General features: G+C 43.1%; 1 protein-coding gene across 4 annotated transcripts in view; it reads left to right on the top strand.

The window, feature by feature from the left end:
- Positions 1-2,087: 2,087 nt before the first annotated feature.
- LOC118370265 (ATP-binding cassette sub-family C member 4-like) overlaps positions 2,088-26,492 on the top strand; it is a 36,791-nt gene continuing 12,386 nt past the window's right edge. The window contains exons 1-19 of one of the 4 annotated variants that reach the window (XM_035755208.2): positions 2,088-2,485; positions 11,191-11,301; positions 13,159-13,279; positions 13,445-13,669; positions 13,746-13,835; positions 14,364-14,527; positions 15,045-15,170; positions 21,046-21,295; positions 21,409-21,516; positions 21,636-21,725; positions 22,861-23,052; positions 23,162-23,256; positions 23,365-23,451; positions 24,011-24,107; positions 24,333-24,551; positions 24,686-24,808; positions 24,993-25,030; positions 25,136-25,242; positions 25,366-25,512. In XM_035755208.2, the coding sequence (XP_035611101.1) occupies positions 2,412-2,485; positions 11,191-11,301; positions 13,159-13,279; positions 13,445-13,669; positions 13,746-13,835; positions 14,364-14,527; positions 15,045-15,170; positions 21,046-21,295; positions 21,409-21,516; positions 21,636-21,725; positions 22,861-23,052; positions 23,162-23,256; positions 23,365-23,451; positions 24,011-24,107; positions 24,333-24,551; positions 24,686-24,808; positions 24,993-25,030; positions 25,136-25,242; positions 25,366-25,512 (2,464 nt within the window). In that variant the 5' untranslated portion in view covers positions 2,088-2,411. Of the gene's footprint in view, positions 2,486-2,891; positions 3,112-11,190; positions 11,302-13,158; positions 13,280-13,444; positions 13,670-13,745; positions 13,836-14,363; positions 14,528-15,044; positions 15,171-21,045; positions 21,296-21,408; positions 21,517-21,635; positions 21,726-22,860; positions 23,053-23,161; positions 23,257-23,364; positions 23,452-24,010; positions 24,108-24,332; positions 24,552-24,685; positions 24,809-24,992; positions 25,031-25,135; positions 25,243-25,365; positions 25,513-26,492 lie in introns of those variants that run through there. The other 3 variants (XM_035755205.2, XM_035755206.2, XM_035755207.2) reach the window with 3 other exon arrangements.

The raw sequence follows: 26,492 nt of genomic DNA, 5'->3' as shown, positions 1-26,492 counted from the left end.
GGATTTCTCATTATATTAATAAAGATTGATTAATCAACAAATATGATAGTCAGTTGAAAAATGGTTAAGAAAAAAGGTTAAGGGTACAAGACTGTCTTAGTTACATGTTTATATAACTAACAAATGAGTTTTGAAGTTGAGGGTGCTTTATGAAGATTCGCAATGAGGACGAAAACAAGCATACTTCAGCTAGCCAGCTAGTTTAGCCCAGTAGCGGTGCGTGAGTAAAATCCCTTGGGAAGCCAATCCATGAAAAAATGCCATAATTGTGTTGTTTGCTCTATAACCTGTTAGTTCATATGCCTTGCTACTGTGATATATAGTGTGATATGTAGGCCTAAGGCCGAGACAATAAGACAGTGGCAGAAATACATTTAACCACACCTTTGTTTCATCACAAAAATGAAAGAACAAAGCATATTACATGTAACAAACAGTTACATCAGTGGAGGCCGCTGAGGGGAAGACGGCTCATACGCTCTAACCACTAGGCTACCCTGCCGCCCCGATGGTAGCATGACATACAGCATGATCAAGGAAGTTAATGTTTCCATCATTTCCAGATTACTAAACAACTATTGATTTAGAACCACAGAGTTACCACAAGTTGAAAGAAAACAGGACCTGCTTCCAATATTCCAGCACCATTTCAACTTTAAAATGTCAGTATCATCAAATCACCTATGCTTAGTCTAATACAGTGACAACTAAAAGATACCAAAAACAATTTAGTCCAATCAACGTAAGCTAAATATGAACTGTGTGTGTGTGTGTGTGTGTGTGTGTGTGTGTGTGTGTGTGTGTGTGTGTGTGTGTGTGTGTGTGTGTGTGTGTGTGTGTGTGTGTGTGTGTGTGTGTGTGTGTGTGTGTGAGTAGAAAAAACATGACTCACCCTACTTGTAGCGAAACGGTCAATGACATCCTTCATGTTGATGAAACAGTCAATGACTGTCATACAGTAGAACTAAACACTTTTAGTTTTTGTTGTCCTAGGCTACCTGGCTAAAATGTTTGCTCGCTAGCCTAACTTACTCTCAAGGGCAACGATGAGCCAGGCCAGCTAGTTTACATTAACCTACTACATCTAGCTACATATTGAACTTCCATCCTCTCAGGCCAGGGGCACAATGTATGAATTTATGTTTGGATTAGAATCGTCATTGTAATCATTGGCCAGTATGGAGATTTAAGTAAAACCTGCCCAAATCTCCATCAATGGATAATTTAGGAACGAGATGATTTTAGCTAGCTAGCTAGCCACTGGAGAACAACGTCACTACACGATGCAACAACTCAAGTTTCTGTAAATGATGTTTTGCTTTTGATGTGATTGGTGTGAAGCCAAATCCAAACAGGCTTTTGTTTTGGTATGCCAGGACCATTCACAGTTGAGCTCACACAGTTTAGCTCAACGCTGATTGCCTATTATTTTATTTGGTATCAAGGGAGGCCAAATGCTCGCTGGCTTTCCTTACATTCAATGCTATGGGCAGCAACAATGTCATACCCTTTTTGGACAGACAGCATCAGATGGGCTACACATACTGAGACAGAGGAGATATATTTTGCTCACTTGGATGCTTTCTCCATTGAGATACAAGGAAAATTATGAAACACAGAGACAAAATAAATTATTGTATATGTTTTTGTTTTTGTCTTTTGGGGGGGAAGCCTGGATTCCTTGGCATCCATGAATAGTGAAGGCCACTGAGGGGAGAACAGCTCCTAATAATGTCAGGAACGGAACCAATGGAATGGCATCAAACACATGGAAACCAATTTGTTTGATGTATTTGATACCATTCCACCTATTATGCTCCAGTCATTAACATGAGCCCATCCTCTCCAATTAAGGTGCCACCAACCTCATGCAATGAATACCTGCCACTGGTTTAGCCAGGGAAACCAGTTCTTATTATACCTCGGCAGGAAAAACGGGGACAACTAGCTTGGGCCAAGTGCGTGTTTATGCCATCCCACCCATCCTTTTCAGTCATTAACATGAGACAGTTCTCCCCAATTAAGGTGCCACCAACCTCATGCGATGAATACACACCACTGGTTTAGCCAGGGAAACCCGTTCTTACTATACCTAAGTGGGGAAACCAGCTCGGGCCACAAGACTATTTCAGGAGACCTTTTGTTATATGGCCTTATATCAGGAGCTGGTGGTGAAAAGTTTGATTAAACAATTCAGAGACTGAAACAAATAAATCAGATTACTTATTTATAGTAAGTATAGTAAATCAATATACAATCCCGAAATCAGCTGTAATTGTCAATAGTAAAACACAGCTTAAAACGATTGTTTGAGTGAACTCTGAACACAGAAAATGAATGGTGAATTCGACTGGACACAGTAGACTCCTCCTCGTATTTATTTACACATTTTGGCGTGGTGTCATTGAAAAATGGAACAACTGAAGAAAGACGTGAAATTTAATCCATCAACAACAGCCAATTTCTTTTCACGGGTGTTTTTCTGGTAAGTACTTGTTTACAGTTAACACTGGAGCTCGATTATTTTAAAAGTAGCTAGTTAGTAAGGTAGCTGGCCATTAACGGTGCGTTCGTAAATTAGCTCTGGCTATTTACTCACAATTTCAGAGCACTCTTGTCTGAGGGTGCCAGAGTTCAGAACAACTGAGGAATTTACGAACGCTCAACACCGGTTGACTATGGCTGGTGTCAGCAAACGTAGGCCAAAAAAAGCGTGATTAAATTGTTGCCAGTAGCACAGTCACCAATGATATGGGTAACATAAAAACAGCCTAACCAGCTCTGCTAGGGCGAGTAAAATGGTCAGAGGTATCTTCTTATTTGGGTCTGGAAGTAGCTGTAATGTAGTGAACATTATGCCACAATCCAGTCCGTGTATTCGTGCTGTGGGATTCCAGTTCCATGTTTTACAGGAGCCAGACAGTAGGAGTGATATGCCATATAAACTATAATGCCAGCAAATTTTGGAGTAAAATTAAACTAAAGTATATGAACGCCCGGACATCCGTTCTTTTAAACATAAGACATCTAAACAACTGTGGATGTTACAATTGGCGACGAGTGAAACGCACAAGAGGCGAATGCAATTTACAAGACGAACTACGTGCCCATGTGAGTAAACGCAGATAACATTGTACATTGCAATACCATGATGTGAACACAGAACCCAGTTCAATCGGCTCGAGGTCGAAAAAATTGATCAACAGATTCAACAATTTTCTAGTGGCATTAGACATCGCGGATAACATACAGAAAGGGGCATTACTGTTACACTATGCAGGGTCTGATGTGTACGATATTTGACAACTGCAAGATACCGCAGCAGCTGATTGCTATGACACAGCTGTAGCCCAGCTCATTGCATATTTCTTTCCAAAAGTCAACACAGAATATGAAACCTACGTTCTGACAAAATTAAAACGAAACCTTGGATGCTTACCACACAAGATTGGGGCAATTAGCATACATAATGCGAGTTTGCGAACGTTGATAAATCAAGTCACAGATAATACTAAGCTGCAGTTCCGCGCGCCTCCGCTTAATGGCGCTAAACGATGGTTCAATGGCTCTCCAACAGCTACTTGATGCAGGCAGGGCACAAGAAATCTCGGATAAACAAGCTGCAGGCATTGACAATGCTCAATCAAAATCACAAAAATAACTTTCAGTGCGCACTGTACAAAATAAAAAACATAACAAAAGCCAGGGCTATGAAAGTGACAGACATCAAAACAGAACATGCAATAACTGTGGGTGGAAATCCCCACATGATGGAAGACAAACAAATTGCCCTGCAGGGGGGAAAAGATGTGAGGAATGTGGAAAATTGAATCGCTTTCAAAAATGTTGTAGATCAAACCACAGAGTCCACTCCTCCATTTGCTGATAAACTAACCCAATGGCGTCCGAAACGTAACAAAGTGCAGTCACAAGATGACAAGACAGGAAAAACAAAACACCTCACCAAGCTTGGATGATTATGTGTCTGTTGTGTGTACACTACAGAAACTGTCGCAACCACACATCCAAGTTACCATTATGAACACAACTGTGGATGGTATTAGTGATTTGGGAACAAGTGTTGGCCTGTTTTTTTTTTTTTTTTTTCAACAATGTTAAGGCAAACATCTTTGCTTATGGCTCATCCAAACCATTTCCACAGAAGAAAATTCACAGCACCAGTCCTCTCCACGACTAAGACGGTGGATACCACTTTCTATGTAATCAAAGGTGACTGGCTCACTACTTCGCTGTCAGACAGCAACAGACCTTGGACTTCTGAAAATAATCAATCCACTATCCACCCCAACTGAACCATCTGATGATTAAGTCATAAGCCAGTTTACCAATGAATACCAGGACCTCTTCCAAGGTATCGGAAAACTGACTTTCAAGTGAAGCTGCACATTGATGACACAGTGCAACCAGCAGTACAACCACAGGAGGATTCCTTTTCACATAAGCGAAAAAGTTCAACAAGAGCTTGACACACTTAAAAGTCAAGACATTGAAAAAATCAGCAGGCCAACGCCATGGGTATCCCCTATAGTGGTCACACCAAAACCCAAGACGTCTGATAAAGTTTGTCTGTGTCGACATGCACCTTCTGAACAAAGCAATTCAACGTGAACGACACATCACACCAATGGTTAATGACCTGATCCATGATCTGAATGGAGCAGTGGTGTTCTCCAAGCTAGATCTTAATGCTGGATACTACCAGCTTGAGTTACATCCAGACTCACAACCTTCACTACACATACTGGCCTTTTGAGATACTCTGGCATAAATTCAGCTGCCGAGGTGTTTCAAAATGCAATACATACAGCAAGTGGTGCAAGGCTTTCCCAGATCTCAAGATGAACACACTGAGTCTTAAAGCTGTGTTTCAGAGATTGCGAAATATCTCACGCGGAACAAAGAAAAATGTGAATGCAGCAAAACAACATGAGTGTTAACAGCCATGTTTTCTCTGAGAAAGGCATTTTGGAGGATCCAAAGAAAATCAAAGCCATATAGAATCTGCCAGCACCTCAAAATGCCTCGGAAGTTCGCAGTCTACTGGGCATGATGCAATACTGCTAACTGTTCATACCAGACTTTGCAACAACCGCACAACCTCTTTGTGAGCTCACAAGAAAAGATCACACCTGGACATGGGGACCACAGCACCAATCTGCGATGGAAAAAATTAAGAACCTGTCTGATGCAGCACAAGACGACAGCCTACTTGGACCCAGCCAAGAGGTTGACACTGTTAGTTGACGCCAGCCCAGTTGGTTTAGGTGCCATACTATGTCGAAACAACCCTACAAGTGATAGACGCCCATATCATTGACTGTACCTGCCGAGCGCTCTGAGGTTGAACAGCGCTACTCACAAACCGAGAGAGAAGTTCTGGTGATCCTCTGGGCATGCGAACACTTTCACTTGTATCTCTATGGAGCTCACTTCATAGACCATAAACCACTAGAGCTTATCTTCAACAACCACACCCCCAGCATGACTTGAGTGATGGAGACTGAGACTACAACCATACAGCTACACTGTTAAGTACAAATCCGGTAAAGACAACCCTGCCGACTACATGTCAAGATGTCCCATCGGAGGGGAAACCCCACAAAGAACCTCTCGCATAGCAGAGGAATATGTGAACTTGTATCATTGACAACACAGTTCCCAAAGCGATGACTCTAGAAGAGGTGCAAGAAGTAACAAAGATACTCAGCTCTACAGAAGGTGATGCGCCTATGGTCCACAGGAACCTGGCAAGATTCACCGTGTGACACACAAGAAGCTGATTTCCAAACATTAAAAGCACTCTTTCGCATGAGACATGAACTAACTAATCAACGCACCAGCAAGTGTCATCCTGAGAGGAACACGGCTCGTTCTTCCAATCTCTCTCCAAGAAAAAGCAATCAATCTAGGACATCCTAGGTATTGTGAAAACAAAACACCTACTGAGAGAGAGAAGGTGTGGTTTCCAGGCATAGATGACATGGTGGAAGAAAGCACTTCAGCACTGCATTCCATGTCAAGCTGCCATTGTAGAAAATCATATGGAACCACTGTCTATGTCAAAACTACCAAAAGGTCCATGACTAGAAGTATCTGTCGATTTCTGTGGGCCTTTCCCATCAGGTGACTACCTACTTGTAGCTGTTGACGATTACTCAAGGTATCCGGTTGGAATCGTTAAGTCCACATCCGCCACTTCTGTCCTTCCCAAGCTTGACAAAGTTTTCTCCTCCTTCGGAGTACCCAAGATTGTCTGTTTTTACAATGGACCTCCTTTCAATTGACAGATTTCAGCCACTACCTTGGATTTAAACCTAGAAAGATAACATCTTACTGGCCCGAGAGCTAAATCCGAAGCGAAATGCGTCATGAGAACACAAGAAAACTGTCACAGCTACAAACTCTGAAGGAAGACCTTGGAAACAACATCTCTACAGTTTTCAGGGGAAACTACTGCGCAAACCCTCACGGAACTGAAAACTTGTCCACAGGACGCTGACCAACCAGATGAAAACCCAGATCCAAACCCTCAATACCCTATGAGAACCAATGGAAGACCTTCAAGATCTCATTGAAGAGATGTAATTAATCAAGTTCAAGAAACTGTGAAATAGTTAACCTTCGTGTTGTATCCCAAGTGAATTTTATACCGACCAGTAGTGATAACTTAAGTTTCTTTATTTTGAAATAAGGGTGTAACGTAGTGAACATTGTCATAATCCAGCCCGTGTATTCGTACTGTGGGGCTCCATGTTTTACAGTAGCCAGGCAGTAGGAGTGATATGTCATAATCCAGCCCGTGTATTCGTACTGTGGGGCTCCATGTTTTACAGTAGCCAGGCAGTAGGAGTGATATGCCATGTGAACTATAAGGCCAACAAATTTAGGAGTAAAGTTAAACTGAAGAATACGAACGCCCTGACATCAGTCCTTATAAACATAAGACCACTAAACAACTTTGGATGTTGCAGTAGCTAGCTAGCAAGCTAGCCAACGCGTTAGCCAGCAATCTTGGGTGTTTGACTGCCGATGTGAGGTCAAGCAAAGAGGCACTGAGTTTGAAGGTAGGTCTTGAAATGCATCCACAGGTACACCTCCAATTTACTCAAAGGGTGTCAATTATCCTATCAGAAGATTCTAAAGCCATGACATAATTTTCTGGAATTGTCCAAGCTGTTTAAAGGCACAGTCAACTTGGTGCATGTAAACTTCTGACCCACTGGAATTGTGATACAGTGAAATAATGTGTCTGTAAATAATTGCACAGAGTAGATGTCCTAACCGACTTGCCAAACCTATAGTTTGTTGTGGAGAAATTTGTGGAGTTGAAAAACAAGTTTTAATGACTCCAACCTAAGTGAATGTAAACTTCCGACTTCAACTGTAAGTATTCAGACCCTTTGCAATGAGACTCAATTAACCTCCGGTGCATCTGGTTTTGTTGATCATCCTTGATGCTTCTACAACTTGATTGGAGTCCACCTTTGGTAAATTCAATTGATTGGACATGTTTTGGATAGGTATACACCTGTCTATATAAGGGCCCACAGTTGACAGTGCATGTCAGAGTAAAAACCAAGCCACGAGGTCGAAGCAATTGTCCGCAGAGCTCCGAGACAGGATTATGTTGAGGCACAGATCTGGGGAAGGGTACCAAAACATTTCTGCAGCATTGAAGGTCGCCAAGAACACTGGCCTCCATCCTCCTTAAATGGAAGAAGTTTAGAACCACCAAGACTCTTCCTAGAGCTGGCCGCCCGGCCAAAATGAGAAATCAGGGGAGAAGGGCCTTGGTCAGGGAGGTGACCAAGAACTTGATGGTCACTCACCTAAAAATGCTCAGACCATGAAAAACAAAATTCTCTGGTCTGATAAAACCAAGATTGAACTCTTTGGCCTGATTGCCAAGCGTCACTTCTGGAGGAAACCTATCACCATACCTACTGTGAAGCATTTTTTTCAACAGCGGGGATTAGGAGACTAGTCAGGATCTTTGATGAAAACCTTCTCAGGACCTCAGACAGGGGCCAACGTTCACCTTCCAACAGGAAAATTACCCTAAAAACACAGCCAAGACAACACAGAAGTGGCTTTGGGACAAGTCTCTGAATGACCTTGAGTGGCCTAGCCAGAGCCCGGACTTGAACCAGATTGAACATCTCTGGAGAGACCTGAAAATAGCTGTGCAGCAACACTCCCCATCCAACCTGACAGAGCTCGAGAGGATGTGCAGAGAAGAATGAGAGAAACTCCTAATACATGTGTGCCAAGCTTGTACCGTCATACACAAGAAGACTCAAGGCTGTAATTGCTGCCTAAAGAATGTACTGCGTACAGGGTCTGAATAGTTATGTAATTGTGATCATTATTTTTTTAATATACATTAAAAAAAATCTAAACCTGTTTTTTGCTTTGTCATTATGGGTGTGCGTGTTTGTAGATGGGTGTGGAAAAAGTCAAGTGGTCTGAATACTTTCCAAAGGGGATACATTTTAAATGTGATGTTTTTAGAAGTTGGGTTTGAAGGGTAGCGTAGCACAAAAGCACTCCCTCTACGCAGAATGTAAATGGCTATAAATAAATAAGGTTCAACTGGCTTTAGATAGACGAGTTCAACTAACAAGAATAGCAGTACAGCAAATGTGAATCAGCTTTCAGATAATTAATTGAAAGTGGTGTGTGTTAGTCTTTGTATGGCTTCTTATTCACAGAGGGCCAGTGTGGGTACAGGGTTTTGTTCTAACCAAACAAAATCACACCTGATTCAACTAGTCAGGTCTTGAGTTATGTCTTTGATTAGTTGAATCAGGTGTGTGTGTACTGGTTGGCAAGAACAAAAGTCTAAGTGTACAGTCATATCTGTGGATACAATTGGACACCTCCCTGTTACGAGTGCTACTTTCATCATGATGAATAGTAATGATCAGTTTATTTGAATAACTTTAGGGGACATTTAATGTCATCACATTTTACTTAAGAAATGTAATGTCTAAGTTTTAGACATTTTGGAAATGAATTTTATAAGAGGTGGGCTTATTTGGAACACACGTGAGCTGAAAGGGTACATTTGGTACCCATTAAGCCCAGTCTGGACTTTTCACATATTTTATCAAATATTTGTATCTCTTGCTAAAAAATGTTGTAAGTAAAGTCATAAAACTTGATCAGAGATTCATCTTACATTTTATCTCCACTTAATGTTTTGATTTCCCCACCCCAAAAAATTAGGGCAGTATGTATTAGAAATGTCTAAACTTAGATTTTGGTGGGCTTATTCGGTACACTTACCATATAACAATAGATTAATAAAACAAATACTAAAATATAGTTTTTGGGTGGAATTTTCCTTTAAGTGATCTTTTTAAAGAGAATCTGGATATTCTCATTTCAGGTATTAAAACCCAAAATATGGTTGTACTTGTATTACTTTTGTTTATATTTTTTGTCGTCTTTTGAGTCTTGTAAACAATCAATGTAAATCATCTATTACATTTGAGAGCAGTTCCATTTCTCCAGCCACATCCTTCAGTTGAAGTGGCGGGGCTGGCCACAGACAATGCTGCCTGATTATCCATTTATAGGGTTTTCCAGGGTTAGGAAACACCACAGAATCAGTAGAGCAAAGCAAGCAAACTGATCACAGGTCAGTCAAAGTTAACCATCTATCCCATGTGTCATAAAGCACCACTAGAGTTCAGAGAGAATGTTGCACAGTATGATGAACTGGTTGTTTTGAGCAAGAGGATGTTCTTTCAAGCTGAAAAACAAGGTTAACAGTAGCTAGGTTTCTATTCAATTAGCGACAGATTTCCATGCTAATATTTTTTTTAAATCTGCATAAAACAAGTTGCATGTTTCAGACCAGAGATGTTTCCATCAAACTGACCTTTTGCGGATAAAAGGCTGTGCATGATTACGCATTGCACATAAAAATAACTTTTGCCATTTTAAATTCCCATTTACTGAATGGGAATTCAGTACACGGGTGCACGTTTTGGTTTTTGCCCTACCACTCACTATACAGCAGATTAAAAATAATTAATGCTTGATGATGAGTTGGTTATTTCAATCAGCTGTGTAGTGGCAGGGCAAAAAACTATATGTGTACCCAGGGAGGGCCCCAGGACCGAGTTTGGGAAACCCTGCTTTAACCAACAGCTCGCAGATGCAGTGTGGGTCGGCTGCCTACATTAGGAGATTATTATGGATAACAGCGATTTATTATTTGTCAAACGGCAGCGAATAGATCATGTCACCAGAATAAGACCCTCGATATTTATTGGAAAGGAGCATCAAACTCCTCATCTTGAAAATTCAGCACCCTGTGAAGTTCATCATAATTGATTTCATCTGTATCTTAAACTGCATGCTTTCCCAAGTCGTAGTGGGAGGACCACACAACATATCTCGTGACTCCAAATGTACTACGATATTATGGTTATTATATCAATATTTGCGCATAGAGGGTTTCCACTGCCATTTCTCGCATAATTAATTTTACCGACACAAAAAGATCCCACCATGTCGAACAAACATTCTATTTTAAATTGTACCGGTGTGGTTTGTGGTACTGAGAAAGGGGAAAGTACACAGTGCTCCTTGCAATTAGATGTAAAAACATTGTCCTTGCATGCATATTGATCACGCAACAGTTGCCACCTGTATCATACTAATTCCTTTATCAGTGACACTGCTGAGGGAGAGAGCCTGAGGTCACGTAAAGTTGGCTGACACAACTAAAACAAATGAGCTATTAATTAACACTTGAACCCTGAATCAGTCATTTGTAATTAAGTAGCTTTATCCTTTAAGGTACATTTTAATTTGTTACTCTTCAACCAAGTTGTCGTAGGGCAGTGCAAACGAACAAGGCCAGTCGAGTTCTTCCAAAAACCAGGCCTTCCTACTAAATGTATATCCTAATACCCCCTCGTAAAGCAGAACATTTAGTACAGTGCATTTTAACATTGGGGTTCATGGATTAAATGTTGCTCATACACATCCACTTCCTATTTTGTGTTCTCTTTCCTCAATGTGCATTGCTTCATTCTTGCATTAGTTAAATTGGTTATTGCACTGGCTAATTATTGCATTGGTTAATAGGTTATTGCATTGGTTAATTAATACATTGGTTAATTAACCTGCTCTCTCTCTCTCTCTCGTTATAAGTTGGGTAACCCCTTTATTCAGTATTGGAAATAAGCGGAGGCTAGAAGAAGATGACATGTACCAAGTGCTTCCTGATGATGCTTCTCAGGTCCTGGGTGAGGAACTACAGAGGTATGACATACTGTGGCCCAGCTCTATTTTGCTCCCTATCCCCTAGCCTAGCCCTTTCCCTAGGACATTGCCCTATCCCCTAGCCTAGCCCTTTCCCTAGGACATTGTCCTATCCCCTAGCCTAGCCCTTTCCCTAGGACATTGTCCTATCCCCTAGCCTAGCCCTTTCCCTAGGACATTACCCTATCCTCTAGCCGAGCCCTTAGCCTTTTCCCTAGGACATTGTCCAATACCCTAGCCTAGCCCTTTCCCTAAGACATTGCCCTAGCCCTTTTCCTAAGACATTGCCCTATCCCCTAGCATAGACCTTTCCCTAGGACTTTGCCCTGTCCCCGAGCCTAGCCTTGTCCCTAGCCTAGCCCTTTCCCTTAGCCTTTTCCCTAGGACATTGCCCGGTCCCCTAGCCTAGCCCTTTCCTTTAGCCTTTCCACTAGGACATTGCCATGCCCCCTAGCCTTGTCCCTAGGACATTGCCCGATCCCCTAGCCTAGCCCTTTCCCTTAGCCTTTTCCCTAGAACATTGCCCAATCCCCTAGCCTAGCCCTTTCCCTAGGATATTGTCCTATCCCCTAGCCTAGCCCTTTCCCTAGGATATTGTCCTATCCCCTAGCCTAGCCCTGTCCCCTAGCCTAGCCCTTTCCCTAGGATATTGTCCTATCCCCTAGCCCTTTCCCTAGGACATTGCCCTGTCCCCTAGCCTAGCCCTGGCCCGATCCCCTAGCCTAGCCATTTCCCTAGGACATTGTCCTATCCCCTAGCCCTGTCCCCTAGGACATTGTCCTATCCCCTAGCCCTGTCCCCAAGCCTAGCCTTTTCTCTAGGACATTGTCCTATCCCCTAGCCTAGCACTTTCCCTAGGACATTGTCCTATCCCCTAGCCTAGCACTTTCCCTAGGACATTGTCCTATCCCCTAGCCTAGCACTTTCCCTAGGACATTGTCCTATCCCCTAGCCTAGCACTTTCCCTAGGACATTGTCCTATCCCCTAGCCTAGCCCTTTCCCTAGGACATTGCCTTGTCCCCGAGCCTAGCCCTTAGCCTTTTCCCTAGGACATTGCCTTGTCCCCGAGCCTAGCCCTTAGCCTTTTCCCTAGGACATTGCCCTGTCCCCGAGCCTAGCCCTTAGCCTTTTCCCTAGGACATTGCCCTGTCCCCGAGCCTAGCCCTTAGCCTTTTCCCTAGGACATTGCCCTGTCCCCTAGCCTAGCCCTGGCCCGATCCCCTAGCCTAGCCCTTTCCTTTAGCCCTTTCCCTAGGGCTTGCCTTGTCCCCGAGCCTAGCCCTTAGCCTTTTCCCTAGGACATTGCCCTGTCCCCTAGCCTAGCCCTGGCCCGATCCCCTAGCCGAGCCCTTTCCTTTAGCCCTTTCCCTAGGACATTGCCTTGTCCCCGAGCCTAGCCCTTAGCCTTTTCCCTAGGGCATTGCCCTGACCCCTAGCCCTTTCCCTTTTCCCTAGGATATTGCCCGGTCCCCTAGCCTAGCCCTGTCCCTAGGACATTGTCCTGTCCCCTAACCTAGCCTTTTCCCTAGGGCATTGCCCTGTCCCCAAGCCTAGCCCTATCCCTTAGCCTTTTCCCTAGGACATTGCCCGATCCCCTAGCCTAGCCCTATCCCTAGGACATTGCCCGATCCCATAGCCTAGCCTTTTCCCTAGGACATTGCCCGGTCCCCTAGCCTAGCCCTATCCCTCTTCATTGTTTACATCCCTTATTGTATTTTTTGTTTTCAGAGCATTGAGAGAGAACTTTCCCTGGCTCTATTTGGAGTTTCATACTAAACATTGAACTTAGCACCGTTGTGTATTTAGGCTCTGTTCTGTTTTCCGATCATAGTCTAACAATGTGCTAATCTCTCCAGGCATTGGGATAAGGAGGTTCGAATGGCTGCCAAGGAGCTGCGGATGCCCAAACTCACCAAAGCCATTGTGAAGTGCTATGGGAAACCCTACGCAGTGCTGGGGATCTTTAGTTTCACCGTAGTATGTAGAAATATAAGTTTTCCGGTTCTTGAACATAACATTTGACCCATGTACATATAGTACATGTTAAGTGTTTTTTCTATCCATATATGTCAGCTTTTACAGTGTAAATAAGTGGATTTGAGTTCAGGTTAATCTCTCCACCTCTTCTCGTGTCCCCAATAGGAGGTGATTAAGGTGATCCAGCCAGTGTTCTTGGGAAAGCTGATCCAGTACTTTGAGAATTACGATCCTGATAATATGGACGCACTGTATGAGGCCTTTGGCTACGCTGCTGGTATCTCTCTGTCCACCGTCGCGCTGACCGTCCTCCAAATTCATTATTACTACCACGTCCAGAGGACCGGCATGAAGATACGAGTGGCCATGTGTCACATGATCTACAAGAAGGTAGATTATACAAACAGCATTATACAAACTAAAATCTTCAAGAATAATTGGCTAGTAAATGTAATTTCCCCTATAGGCCCTGTGTCTCAGCAGCGCGGCGATGGGAAAAACAACCACAGGACAAATGGTGAACCTGCTATCCAACGATGTCAACAAGTTTGATGAGGTAAAAGCAGGAAGTGCATGCAGTTCCTTTGTATGAAATGGTTCCAGCACATCATCTCCCTTGGTTCATTCCATAGGTTTCTGAAGAGTATGGCTGTAGCTTATCTGACAGAGGCCCCATATATAACAATTGACCCTTCGTCAAATGTACAGGAATGGAATGCACCAATATCTGGAATGCCTTTGAGCCGTCTGTCATCTTGTCCTTGCAACTAAAGTATAGAAGTTAAATCCACACGGAGAGAACAAAGTCATGGATGAAAGGAAAATGCAGATGGTTGCTTAGCACAAATGTTTACAGTTATCCGATGCTAAACTCAAACCAGACTGAACAAATATAAATGTATATATATATATATATATATAACATGGGGAGCCCATGCAGTTTATGAAGACAAGCGTGGCCTGTTGGCCGCTGTAGTAGGTCATGAATCCAGCTCGGAGGATCATTATCATCTTTGTTATGCTCAATGCAACTACATAGAAACATGTAACAGCTAAGTGAACCAAGGATCACTGGTCTTTGCAGGTGACCACCAATCTGCACTACCTCTGGATAGCACCTCTGCAGGCTGTGGTGGTTATCATACTCCTGTGGTATGAGATTGGCCCGTCGTGCCTGGCAGGCGTGGCTGTCCTTGTGTTCCTCCTGCCACTACAGACCATGTTTGGAAAGCTCTTCGGCTCCCTCAGGTGAATTACATAAGTTACATGGCTTGACCTTAGTGGGGTCTTCTTGAGAAAAGTTGACCTCGTCTATAGGGGCTAATGTTTTTCAGTGAGTGGCTCCTATGCTTCATTGACTATGTCAGAGCTACCTGTTCAATGGTAACCCATAGGTCAACCTATATGTTATGATGATGGCCTTCTCTTAAACACCTTTTCTGTCTTGACTGTAATGATTTACCTCTTAGAACATTCCAAGCACATGTGAAGAAAAGTTAGCTTCATATGTTGGCTGGCAATTGAACTGTGAACTCTTGCTTGGACAGTTGTTCACACAATCAACAACACAAGTGCTGGAAGTAATAGCTTTGATTAGGTGTTATGAAACCCTAATGCAATGCAGACTTCTCTGATTCTACCAAAGAGTTATCTTCGTTAAATGCAATTATATACATTGCCATCGATTCGTTAAACTCAGGAAATGTCCGTTTCTGTTCACAAGGAGATATGACTGAACTGACTGAGTGACCTACTTTTCTTGCAGGAGTAAAACAGCTGCCTTGACTGACAATAGGATACGCACCATGAATGAAGTGGTGTCTGGAATCAGGATCATCAAAATGTATGCCTGGGAGAAGCCCTTCTCAGCACTGGTCAATGATGTCAGAAGGTAAAAACTAAACTCAGCAAAAAAAGAAACGACCTCCGTCAACTGCTTTTATTTTCAGCAAACATAAGATTCAACAACTGAGACATAACTTAACAAGTTCCACAGACATGGAATAATGTGTCCCTGAACAAAGGGGGGTCAAAATCAAAAGTCAGTAAGTATCTGGTGTGACCACCAGCTGCATTAAGTACTGCAGTGCATCTCCTCCTCATGCACTGCACCAGATTTGCCAGTTCTTGCTGTGCGACGTTACCCCACTTTTCCACCAAGGCACCTGCAAGTTCCCAGACATTTCTGGGGGGGGAGAATGGCCCTAGCCCTCACCCTCCGATCCAACAGGTCCCAGACATGCTCAATGGGATTGAGATCCGGGCTCTTCGCTGACCATGGCAGAACACTGACATTCCTGTCATGTAGGAAATCACACACAGAACAAGCAGTAACGGCTGATGGCATTGTCATGCTGGAGGGTCATGTCAGCCTGCAGGAAGGGTACCACATGAGGGAGGAGGATGTCTTCCTTGTCATGCACAGCATTGAGATTGCCTGCAATGACAGCAAGCTCAGTCCGACGATGCTGTGACACACCGCCCCAGACCATGACGGACCCTCCACATCCAAATCAATCCCCCTCCAGAGTACAGGCCACGGTGTAGCGCTCATTCCTTGGATGATGAATCCGACCATCACCCCAGGTGAGAAAACCGCGACTTGTCAGTGAAGAGCACTTTTTGCCAGTCCTGTCTGGTCCAGTGACGGTGGGTTTGTGCCCTTAGGCGACGTTGTTGCCAGTGATGTCTGGTGAGGACCTGCCTTACAACAGGCCTACAAGCCCTCAGTCCAGCCTCTTTCAGCCTATTGGGAACAGTCTGAGCACTGATGGAGGGATTGTGCGATCCTGGTGTAACTCGGGCAGTTGTTGCCATCCTGTACTTGTCCCGCAGGTGTGATGTTTGGATGTACTGATCCTGTGCAGGTGTTGTTACATGTGGTCTGCCACTGCGAGGACGATCAGCTGTCCGTCCTGTCTTCGGCGTCTCACAGTACAGACATTGCAATTTATTGCCCTGGTCACATCTGCAGTCCTCATGCCTCCTTGCAGCATGCCTAAGGCACGTTCACACAGATGAGCAGGGACCCTGGGCATCTGTATTTGAGTCAGTTAAAAGGCCTCTTTAGTGTCCTATATTTTCATAACCGTGACCTTAATTGCCTACCGTCTGTAAGCTATTAGTGTCTTAACAACCGTTCCACAGGTGCATGTTCATTGAACAAGCACGTGAAAGTGTTTAAAACGCTTTACAATGAAGATCTGTGAAGTTATTTGGATTTTTACCAATTATCTTTGAAAGACAGGGTCCTGAAAAAGGAACGTTTCTTTCTTTGCTGAGTTTACAATTGTAACATAAACTGTATGTTTATGTCTATTAGCTGGATACACAAACGGTATGATAAACCAACGACCCTCAGCTAAATGGGATCAATTCCTTCAATGTTCTCATTTTTAGGCACATGTTCAACTTAAAAGGAGAAATTCAACAAAAAACACTCATTCCTTACATTTATAGTGTTAAATAACACTGTGAACTATTTTTTTGTGAACAAAAGTTTCATTTTTGTTTTATAGTAAGGTTGGTCGCAACATGGAACATTGTTGTGGAAATCGGTTCCAGCTCAAATCGACTACAAAATCCGCAATGCTCTCTTATGGGCTGGCTAGCTTTGTAGCCAAGTTACCTACACATAATAATATCAGCATGTAAAGCTACTGTAGTTAGCTGTACAATTGCCTGAACAAACTGCACTCTCAATTTAGGAGTCTACAATCAAAACTGCAGATCGATGTGGTCTAACATTCGAAACGACAGATATACTTTTGAGGAGATAGGAAACCTTACCCATGCTACGTTAACGGGCCGCGCGGTGCATTCTGGATTATTCTGAGTGATTCTGGGACAAGGAGTGCTCTTCGAGGAGTGAATGGGAGTCTTGGGCCCTAGCTCAGAAACCCAACATTAGCATGAATTTCGTCAACAAAAAGTACAACATTAAATATTTTCCCGAGATGTGAGGTATTTACTTATCTGTAATATCGTATAGCTTTGGAATCGTGACATTACGTACTTTCTAGGAAAATGGACAGGATTCTTGTCATATACACTTTGCTTTGAGAAGGGATTGTGTGATGATTTGTTTAGCAACCACATGACACCGTGAATGCGATTGGCCGACAGTCTGCTGGGTGGGGCGTTTTACGTTTCTTTTATCATTGGATTCCTATTTCTTTCTATATTTTCTCTGGCAACGGCACCATGCAATGCACCCTGGACTAAAGAGGCAGGTAAATAGGAAAAATGTGCCAGAAGACCCTCAGTTAAATTACACATTTCTCGAGGTAGGAACATCGCAAAAATATGATAAATGGCTCATTCGAGAGAAGAAATTTGAGTTATGACATGGGCCAGTATTGAAATCTGACAATCTAAAAGTATTCCTATTAACTACCAGTGTAGCGAGAGCGACTTTATCATAGTGCTTGGACAGAGTTCTGCCTGCTTGAACACCAATGACTCGGATACACATGAAATGACCCAGGGAATCTGTAGATGCACAAAAACAAGATTCAAAATGAGTGAACCTTTCCTTTTTAAGGAAAAAAAAATGTTTTCCTATTTCAATAGGTGAAATCAAATGGACTATAGTAAGTGCCTATTATGTGCCAAATAAAGTGTTGACCTTAACAGGGTAGACTATTTAATCTTAAATCATCTGTAAATCCCATTAACAGGGGGAATGGAAGCTTGTTGTAACAGGGTTATGCTCAACCCACTCAGTTTTCTACCGCAAAACACATTATTATACTATGATTTGGCTATAAAACGTTTGTTTCCTTTAAAACCAGAGTTCAGTTAATGTAACGGAGTTGACCTTAAAATGAGGGACAGACATTTCATGTGATAAGATGAATCACTCACATTAAATAAATAATCATCTTGAGAAACTACTTTGTCAAAGCAACAAAATAACTAGGGCTTTACAATCATTTTTGGGATTAACCAGTTAAATGTAATCTATATAATCCCCGAAAGTAATTATTTATCATGAGTGTCATAAACAATAACTAGTAATGCATACTCAAAGAAAGGTTCAAATCGTACCTTTCTGGTAAAAATAGTCATAAATTGCTCAGGTGTAGACACTTGATCACACAAGCTCAAGTACACAGTGAAATATTTTGTGTTATTTCCTGTTCAACAAAACTATTTCCTTTTTAAATTGTATTTTATTTATGCATATTTTTTTACCAGTTAAATTGACTGAGAACACATTCTCATTTACAGCAACAACCTGGGGAGAGGAGGGGGATGAATGATCCAATTGTAAACTGGGGATTATGTATTTATGTTCTTTCTAAATATAGCATAATAAAATTCTAAAACGAGTAATATTTCACCTTCCTTAACTGTAAAATACATATCTCTGTTTATTGTTGGAGAAAATGTTCATATTTTCTAAAGTTCGCTCTTGATTCAAACGTCTGCCCCCATCACTGTGAACGTCAAAGAGCTCTAACTTGGCTTCCTGAACTCTTTAGGAACTCTCCTTTCATCTCATTAATCTTGCCCATCTATGACAAACAAATATATTTTTTGTTTAAAATCTTTTATTTTTCCGTGATGAAACCACTCTCTCCTGCTGTGCTACGATGTAACGCTTGCAGGCATGTGCTTTGTCCATGGCTGTGATGTATGTTCAGCCAGGGGTTGATGGACAGTCTGAAGAGAAAATTAAATGTTTGAGGGACATCCCAGCTTCAAGTGATTTCAGATTTCACATCCTACGTCACACAGGCTAATCTTCATGAATAATGTTCCAATTTAGACGTCAAACAGTATCACGGTTCTGGTCCAATGCTTCTAAAAATGTTATACTACTGTATCCGAGGGAACCAGGGCTATCGCTCAATACAAGCCCTTTCGATCTACGGTATTCACAGATTGATATATAAGCGAAAATGTTGGTCGGAACCGGTACATTAACCACGCAGCTTACATCCTAAGAGGTTTTAAGTGGGTTAAATTCTTCCTAGAAGTCGGTGTCTGCATGTGCAGTTTATAGTGTTTGGCTGAGTGCCAGGCACCCCTAGCAGGGCCTCTCAGAGGGAGCAAAGCCACATGCACTTCACCAGCTGCCAACAAATGGCTAGCAGTTACATCACAGGTCTGGTCCCCTGATCCCTCTCTGAGACCTGGCTGTAGTCTTTCTGCTTCTCTTTGTTCTTTAACACGAGGATAAGTTGCATTTATTTGTCTCAGAATGTTACATTCTATGGTAGCTTTTAGTGGAATGTCTGGGGCATTTGTGGAATTCCCATTCCCAAAACACAATCTCCCATATTCCTGGCTGCAGCAAAGTGCACAAAAGCTGTAATAGTAATTATGCCATTCTTCTTCCATGTTTCCTCATTGAGTGAAAAACCTCTTAAAATTCTTCAGTCTATTGACGCATCCGTGCGTCAATCTAACGGACATCATAAAAAAAAATCACCAGCAAAATCTGTCAGTTTAAGCTAGATGTTTTTTTTGCATGGGGAAACGGACAAACACAATTTGAGAAAATGAATTGCAATTTTTAAAGGAACTTTGTCTTTTGGCTAGCTAGGTCTTTTTGCGGAAGAGCCTTCTGCAACTGTGGTGGAAAGTAGCAGAGCTACAGCGCTGTTTGTCAGACCGTTAGGCACCTGGAAAATGTCTGCAGCATCCGAACATTTTGGCCTACTAACTAATATGACCACTCTATGGTCTACAACCCCCACAAGCCCCACTGGACTCTTAAATATTCAGTAATGCTAATGAGCCAACTTCTGTCTGTAGCGTCCGAACCGTTTGGGCTACAGACTAATATGACTAATGGGAGACTCTCCTGAACACAATGATGAACGGTTTTTGCTCTACGACCCCAACAGAACGGAACTCATCTGAAGGTAGACCATACAAAGGAATGGAAGTATGAAGGTATTTTTGTGCCATCAAAAATAAAAAGGGTTAAATAGGTGTCCAAAAAAAGTAAATATTTCGTGAGCTTTCTTATCTACTAGAACCTTATTCATTTATGATTAATTTTGCCTTTTTTTTTGTGTCATTTATGAATGTGTTATTCGGTGCGAGTCTATGGGTTACAGTGAAGGCCAAATTCAATATTTTATCAAATAACAAAAATATAAAACTTTTTTTTTTAAATACACACACCTAAAGGGGTCCTACAATTCCAATTTAAATAGCTAAATGATCCATGATATGACCCCCCCCCCCCAACGGCTTAGACTTTTATAGGTTAATGGTGTTTGGTTCTAATTCTGAGTAAAAACACAACAGTCACTATGAAAGCTCAAACCAAGTTTATTCTTCCCAGAAGGTCAATACAGCTGCATCAGACAAATACATTGTTCACACAAGCACTGATATTTAACCCTTCATCCTAAGCTGAGGAACCTCCAGCACAGCTGAACAGCCAATGCATCTCTGTTGCTCGACAGAACCTTAGTGATATCTGTTCTTCATCTGACCTGACCTCTAACCCGAAGTGCTCACTCCTTTTATCAATGCCTGCCACGTGATCGCTTTCCCTGCACTCAACACATTCCAAGCTTAATAGTACACACTATATACCTTCCTCCTACAGATATCATTAACCTCAGGTGTAGGCCCTCTAAACCTAAGCACTCCATATTTCAATAGGATACCTGATAATTAGCCTTATCCCAAGTTTAGGAGTTAGAATCCATCAATGGAAAGGTTTAACAGATGTGTAACGGAATGTTTTATTTTATTGCATTATTATTATTATAGAAAGGCTTCTTTCATTCTTCCCTCAGGGAAGAGATCTCCAAGATCATGTTAAGCTCCTACCTGCAAGGTCTCAACATGGTCTCCTTCTTTGCGGCCAGTAAGATCATAGTCTTCATCACCTTCGCTGTCTACGTCCTCCTGGGGAACACCATCTCAGCCAGCCGGGTGTTTGTGGCAGTGTCTCTATATGGTGCCATCAAGATCACAGTGACCCTCTTCTTCCCACAGGCCATAGAGAAGGTGTTCGAGACCATCATCAGTATCCGCAGGATCAAGGTACTCTATAGATCATCTGGCACAAAATGGCTGCTGTGCCGCACCTAGGTGCAATGAGTTATTGTGGTTTAGTAAGGTTTGTTTGGCTGCATCATCTCTCTGTTGACCCACAGAATTTCCTTCTGTTGGAGGAGATTGAGAGACCCAACATGAGATTTACCCCGGAGGAAAAGAAAGACGCCTCTGTTGAGATCAAGGACTTAATTTGCTACTGGGACAAGGTGAATATTCTGGTCAAATGTTGAATGTCCAAATGTTGATATACAAAACAAGAATACGCCTGTCCTGTGTGGTGGTTTCATGTATTGCTATGAAATGTAATTTCTCTCTCTCTCTCCAGTGTCTGGACACCCCATCTCTCCAGAACCTGTCACTCACAGTGAAGTCGGAGCAGCTCGTTGCTGTCATTGGACCTGTGGGGTCTGGAAAGGTCAGAGTTCCTACATAGTACACTATATATACAAAAGTATGTGAACACCCCTTCAAATTAGTTGATTCGGCTATTTTAGCCACACCCGTTGCTGACAAGTGTATAAGATCCAGCACACAGCCGTGTAATCTCCATAAACAAACATTGGCAGTAGAATGGTCTTACTGAAGAGCTGTGTGACTTTCAACGTGGCACCGTCATAGGATGCCACCTTTCCAACAAGTCAGTTCGTCAAACTTCTGCCCTGCTAGAGCTGCCCCGGACAACTGTAAGTGCTGTTATTGTGAAGTGGAAACGTCTAGGAGCAACAATGGCTCAGCTGCGAAGTGGTTGGCCACACAAGCTCACAGAACGGGACCGCTGAGTGCTGAAGCGAGATGTGTAAAAAAAAAAAGTCTGTCCTGGGTTGCAACACTCACTACCAAGTTCCAAACTGCCTCTGGAAGCAACGTCATCACAAGAACTGTTCATCGGGAGCTTCATGAAATTGGTTTCCATGGCTGAGCAGCTGCACACAAAAAGCTACACCTAAAATGGCCATGCGCAATGCCAAGTGTTGGCTGGAGTCGTGTAGTAAAGCTCGCCGCCATTGGACTCTGGAGCAGTGGAAACACACTTCACCATCTGGCAGTCCGACAGACGAATCTGGGTTTGACTGATGTCAGGAGAACGCTACCTGCCCAAATGCATAGTGTCAATGCATGACACTGCCCACGTGCACAAGGCGAGGTCCGTACAGAAATGGTTTGTCAAGATCGGTGTGGAAGAACTTGTCAAGCCTGTACAGAGCCCTGACCTCAACCCCATCGAACAACTTTGGGAGGAATTGGAACACCAACTGTGAGCCAGGCCTAATCGCACAACATCACTAATGCTCTTGAGGCTGAATGGAAGCAAGTCCCCAACATCTTGTGGAAAGCCTTCACAGAAGAGTGGAGGCTGTTATAGCCGCAAAAGGGGGGACTCCATATTGATACCCATGGATTTGGAATGAGGTGTTCGATGAGCAGGTATCCGAATACTTTGTCGTGTGTGTGTGTGTGTGTGTGTGTGTGTGTGTGTGTGTGTGTGTGTGGTAAAATATGTAGTAAGCCATATCAGCCAGCTCACATGTTTACCAGCCCATCTCCCACAGTCCTCTCTGCTCAGCGCCATCCTGGGGGAGCTGCCTCACGACAAGGGGGTGTTGAGGGTCAAAGGTCAGCTGACCTACGCCTCCCAGCAGCCCTGGGTGTTCCCTGGAACCATCCGCAGCAACATCCTGTTTGGCAAAGAGCTCCATCCTCAAAAGTATGAGAAGGTCCTGAGAGCCTGCGCCCTCAAGAGGGTAAGACACACTGAATGGAGCTCTCATGGTATTTATTTTAGGACCTTTGCAATGGTTTGGTGTTCTGACTGTTAGCCCTTGTCGTCTCTGTTGTCCCTTCTGTGATCAGGACATGGAGCTGCTGCCAGACGGGGACCTGACAGTGATAGGGGACAGGGGAGCCACCCTCAGTGGGGGACAGAAAGCTAGAGTGAACCTGGCCCGGTAAGACCACAGCTCGACTTCAAACCAGAGTAGAAATGAGTTGAGGTACATTCTATAGATGTGATGAATATCCTCCAGTCTCTATCTGAAAGCCTTGTTGTGTCTCAGGGCTGTGTACCAGGATGCTGATATCTACCTGCTGGACGACCCTCTAAGTGCTGTTGATGCTGAGGTCGGGAGACACCTGTTTGAACAGTGAGTTAACCACAGTTTCAGCTAAACAGGCTGTATTTATTTTACCTTTATTTTACCGAACCCGTCCCATTGAGATAAATAATTACTTTACAAGAGAGACAGCAGCGGATAGCAGCTCAAAATTTGACCCATTTACAACATATAACACAACGCCCTACAGTTTAGAAATATGCATTTACACATTGAGCAGCAAGATGATTTGCGGAGGTGTGGTGCAACTATGAAATTATGACCTCTTCCTAAATATTTGGTGACATGATTCATTTTGCGTATGGTTTCCTAGAAACAAAGGGTGGCTCAGCTAACCCTTTGGCTCAACTTACGCCACTATCCTTTAGTACAACTGAACTACATTCTTTCCAGACTCAGATTAGGTCTACTTACTGGCTGCTTCTTTGGGGCAGGAATGGGTTTTTGTATAGCATTTACAAGTTAATGGATGTTCATGGTCATGTGGATTCTCTGATGTTAGAACAGGCCTTCACCAGCAGTGTGAAACTGCACTTAAATTGTCTGTGTCTGTCCCTCTCCATGTGTCTGTATCCCCATGTGTGTCCAGGTGTATCTGTGGTATTCTGAAGAATAAGCCCCGCATCCTGGTCACCCACCAGTTGCAGTACCTCCAAGCAGCCAACCAGATCCTCGTCCTCAAGGAGGTGTGTTCCTGGCAGGGTTTAACATTCTACACATGCTTTGTAACCTACGTATGACCACAGGTGCATTTGATTACATTTTTACTTTGCTGAGAACATAACATGTCTGATGTCAATCTTTATGAAAGGAATAGTTCACCCAAAGGCATATGCATTTACATATGAATACAGACTCCAGAAGATGGGCAGGGTGTGATGTGTGTGTGTGTGTGTGTGTGTGTGTGTCAGGGTCACGTGGTGGCGAGGGGGACATACTCCGAGCTGCAGCACTCTGGGGTTGACTTCACCTCCCTGCTGAAGAGGGACGAGGAGGAGGAGCCACAAACCAACAACAATCACTCAGTGGTCAAACACGCCTTTTCCCAGAACTCAATTTCCTCCTGGAACTCAGTGGTCTCCCACACCTCCTCCATGCACTCTGTTAAAGATGGAGCTGAACAGCTTTCGGTGGGTCCAAACCTCACCCACTTCCTTTCAAGCCCTTAGATACAGTCACAAGGAGGATTTTCATTCTGAAGTGTCCCAGATTGTCCCTCCTTTTAGTTAACAGGGTATTATGTCCATGTCTCCTCCCTGTCCAGACAGTAGCAGAGGAGAGCCGATCGGAGGGCAACATCGGCGCCAGCCTCTACTTCAAGTACTTAAACGCAGGAGCCAGCATCCTGGTTATGCTGGGCACAGTCCTCTTCAGTCTCATCGCAGAGGTATTCACACATCCAAAATGTCAGGCAGTGAATGTCACCATTCTACCTCCTAGCATCTACAGTAAATACCAGCATTTTGACTTCTGATAGATGCGTGCAAAATCAAACTCTGAACAGATCAAGGCATTGGAACCAATGACATTGCAATGATCTAACCAACTATAATATAATTTGTCACCCACAGGTAGCGTACGTTCTTCAGGACTGGTGGCTGGCCTATTGGTGAGAAGCATCTATTGTTACAGTAGTTCATTATTTGTTTCACAGTTCAGTTGGACCATAGCAATGTGAATATTCAAATGACAATGCTGACTGTTTGATTGACAGGGCAAGAGAGCAGGAGAAACTCAATATTAACGGCACTGTGATTGTCCAAAATGGCCTCAACATCACTCAAGAATTGGACCTCGGTTTCTATGTGGGCATTTATGCAGGTATACAGAAGAGACTTCCTAAATATACTGAATATTTTCTAAGTAAGTATGAGGTTGTCCCCTTACCTGGGAGGAAGCTTGGGGAAATCGGGTAACGACTGACAAGTCACCTTCTGTGTTCAGGTTTGACTCTGGCCTCGGTCATCTTTGGCTTTGCCAAGAGTCTGGTGATGTTCAATGTGCTGGTGAAAGCTGCTCAGTCTCTGCACAACCGCATGTTCAACTCTATCCTCCGGACACCTGTACGCTTCTTTGACGTCAACCCAATTGGTGAGAAACCCGTCGCATGAAATAGAATCTGTTTGTGTTGTCTTTTTCTTGTTGAGGACAATACAATTTCATGTAATTTAGTCCTGACCTCCAAAATGCTTTCAAACTGGTTGGGTGAGAGAACAGACGTCATTTCAACATCTAGTTTTGATTTACATTTGGTTGAGTTGTCAATTCAATGTCAATTCAACGAAGGAAGAAAAAAAATATCACTCATTGTATTTAGGTTAAAAGTTGGGTGGAGAATTTTTTTTGTTTTACTAAATTCCCTTAAATTTGTTAGGAATTGAAAACTGGTCAAGTTGTGGAGAAATGCTAGATGCAAAATATAACTTCTATATTTAAAAGATTTAATAGACAAATGTTCCTCTTAAGAGGTTCGCAAGCAAATCTCTCCCCCTCCAGAGGAGAGGGTCGGAAACTACATACTTGTGCCTTACCTGTTCGCTGTTTCACCCTTCCGTGTCTCGTGCCAAAGCATTAAATCAAGGCTGAGACCTTGGGGTTGAATAGATTATACATTTGAAACTTAATTACTTAGGACACCCATGGTCGATTTTAATGCCTCAGAGGCCCAGATGCCAGACCTGATTTACGGTGACCTCTGGCCTTAGAGGCCAAATTCCAAAAATAGCGTTATTAGCAGGTGATGACTTTTTTTCAAATCCAATCAGTTTTCCACGTTGAGTAAATGTCATCACATTGAATTGATGTGGCAAACAATTTTTTAACCCCCTTTTTCTCCCCAATTTCATGGTATCCAATTGTTTTAGGAGCTACTATCTTGTCTTATCGCTACAACTCCCGTACGGGCTCGGGAGAGACGAAGCCGCACTGCTTCTTAACACAGCGCGCACCAACCCGGAAGCCAGCCGCACCAATGTGTCGGAGGAAACACCGTGCGTCTGGCAACCTGCATTGCGCCCAGACAAGGATATCCCTTCCGGCCAAACCCTCCCTAACCCGAACGACGCTATGCC

This window comes from Oncorhynchus keta, chromosome 37 (assembly GCF_023373465.1).
Source record: "Oncorhynchus keta strain PuntledgeMale-10-30-2019 chromosome 37, Oket_V2, whole genome shotgun sequence".
Classification (NCBI taxonomy): domain Eukaryota; kingdom Metazoa; phylum Chordata; class Actinopteri; order Salmoniformes; family Salmonidae; genus Oncorhynchus; species Oncorhynchus keta.
This window is presented reverse-complemented; position numbering and strand designations above follow the sequence as displayed.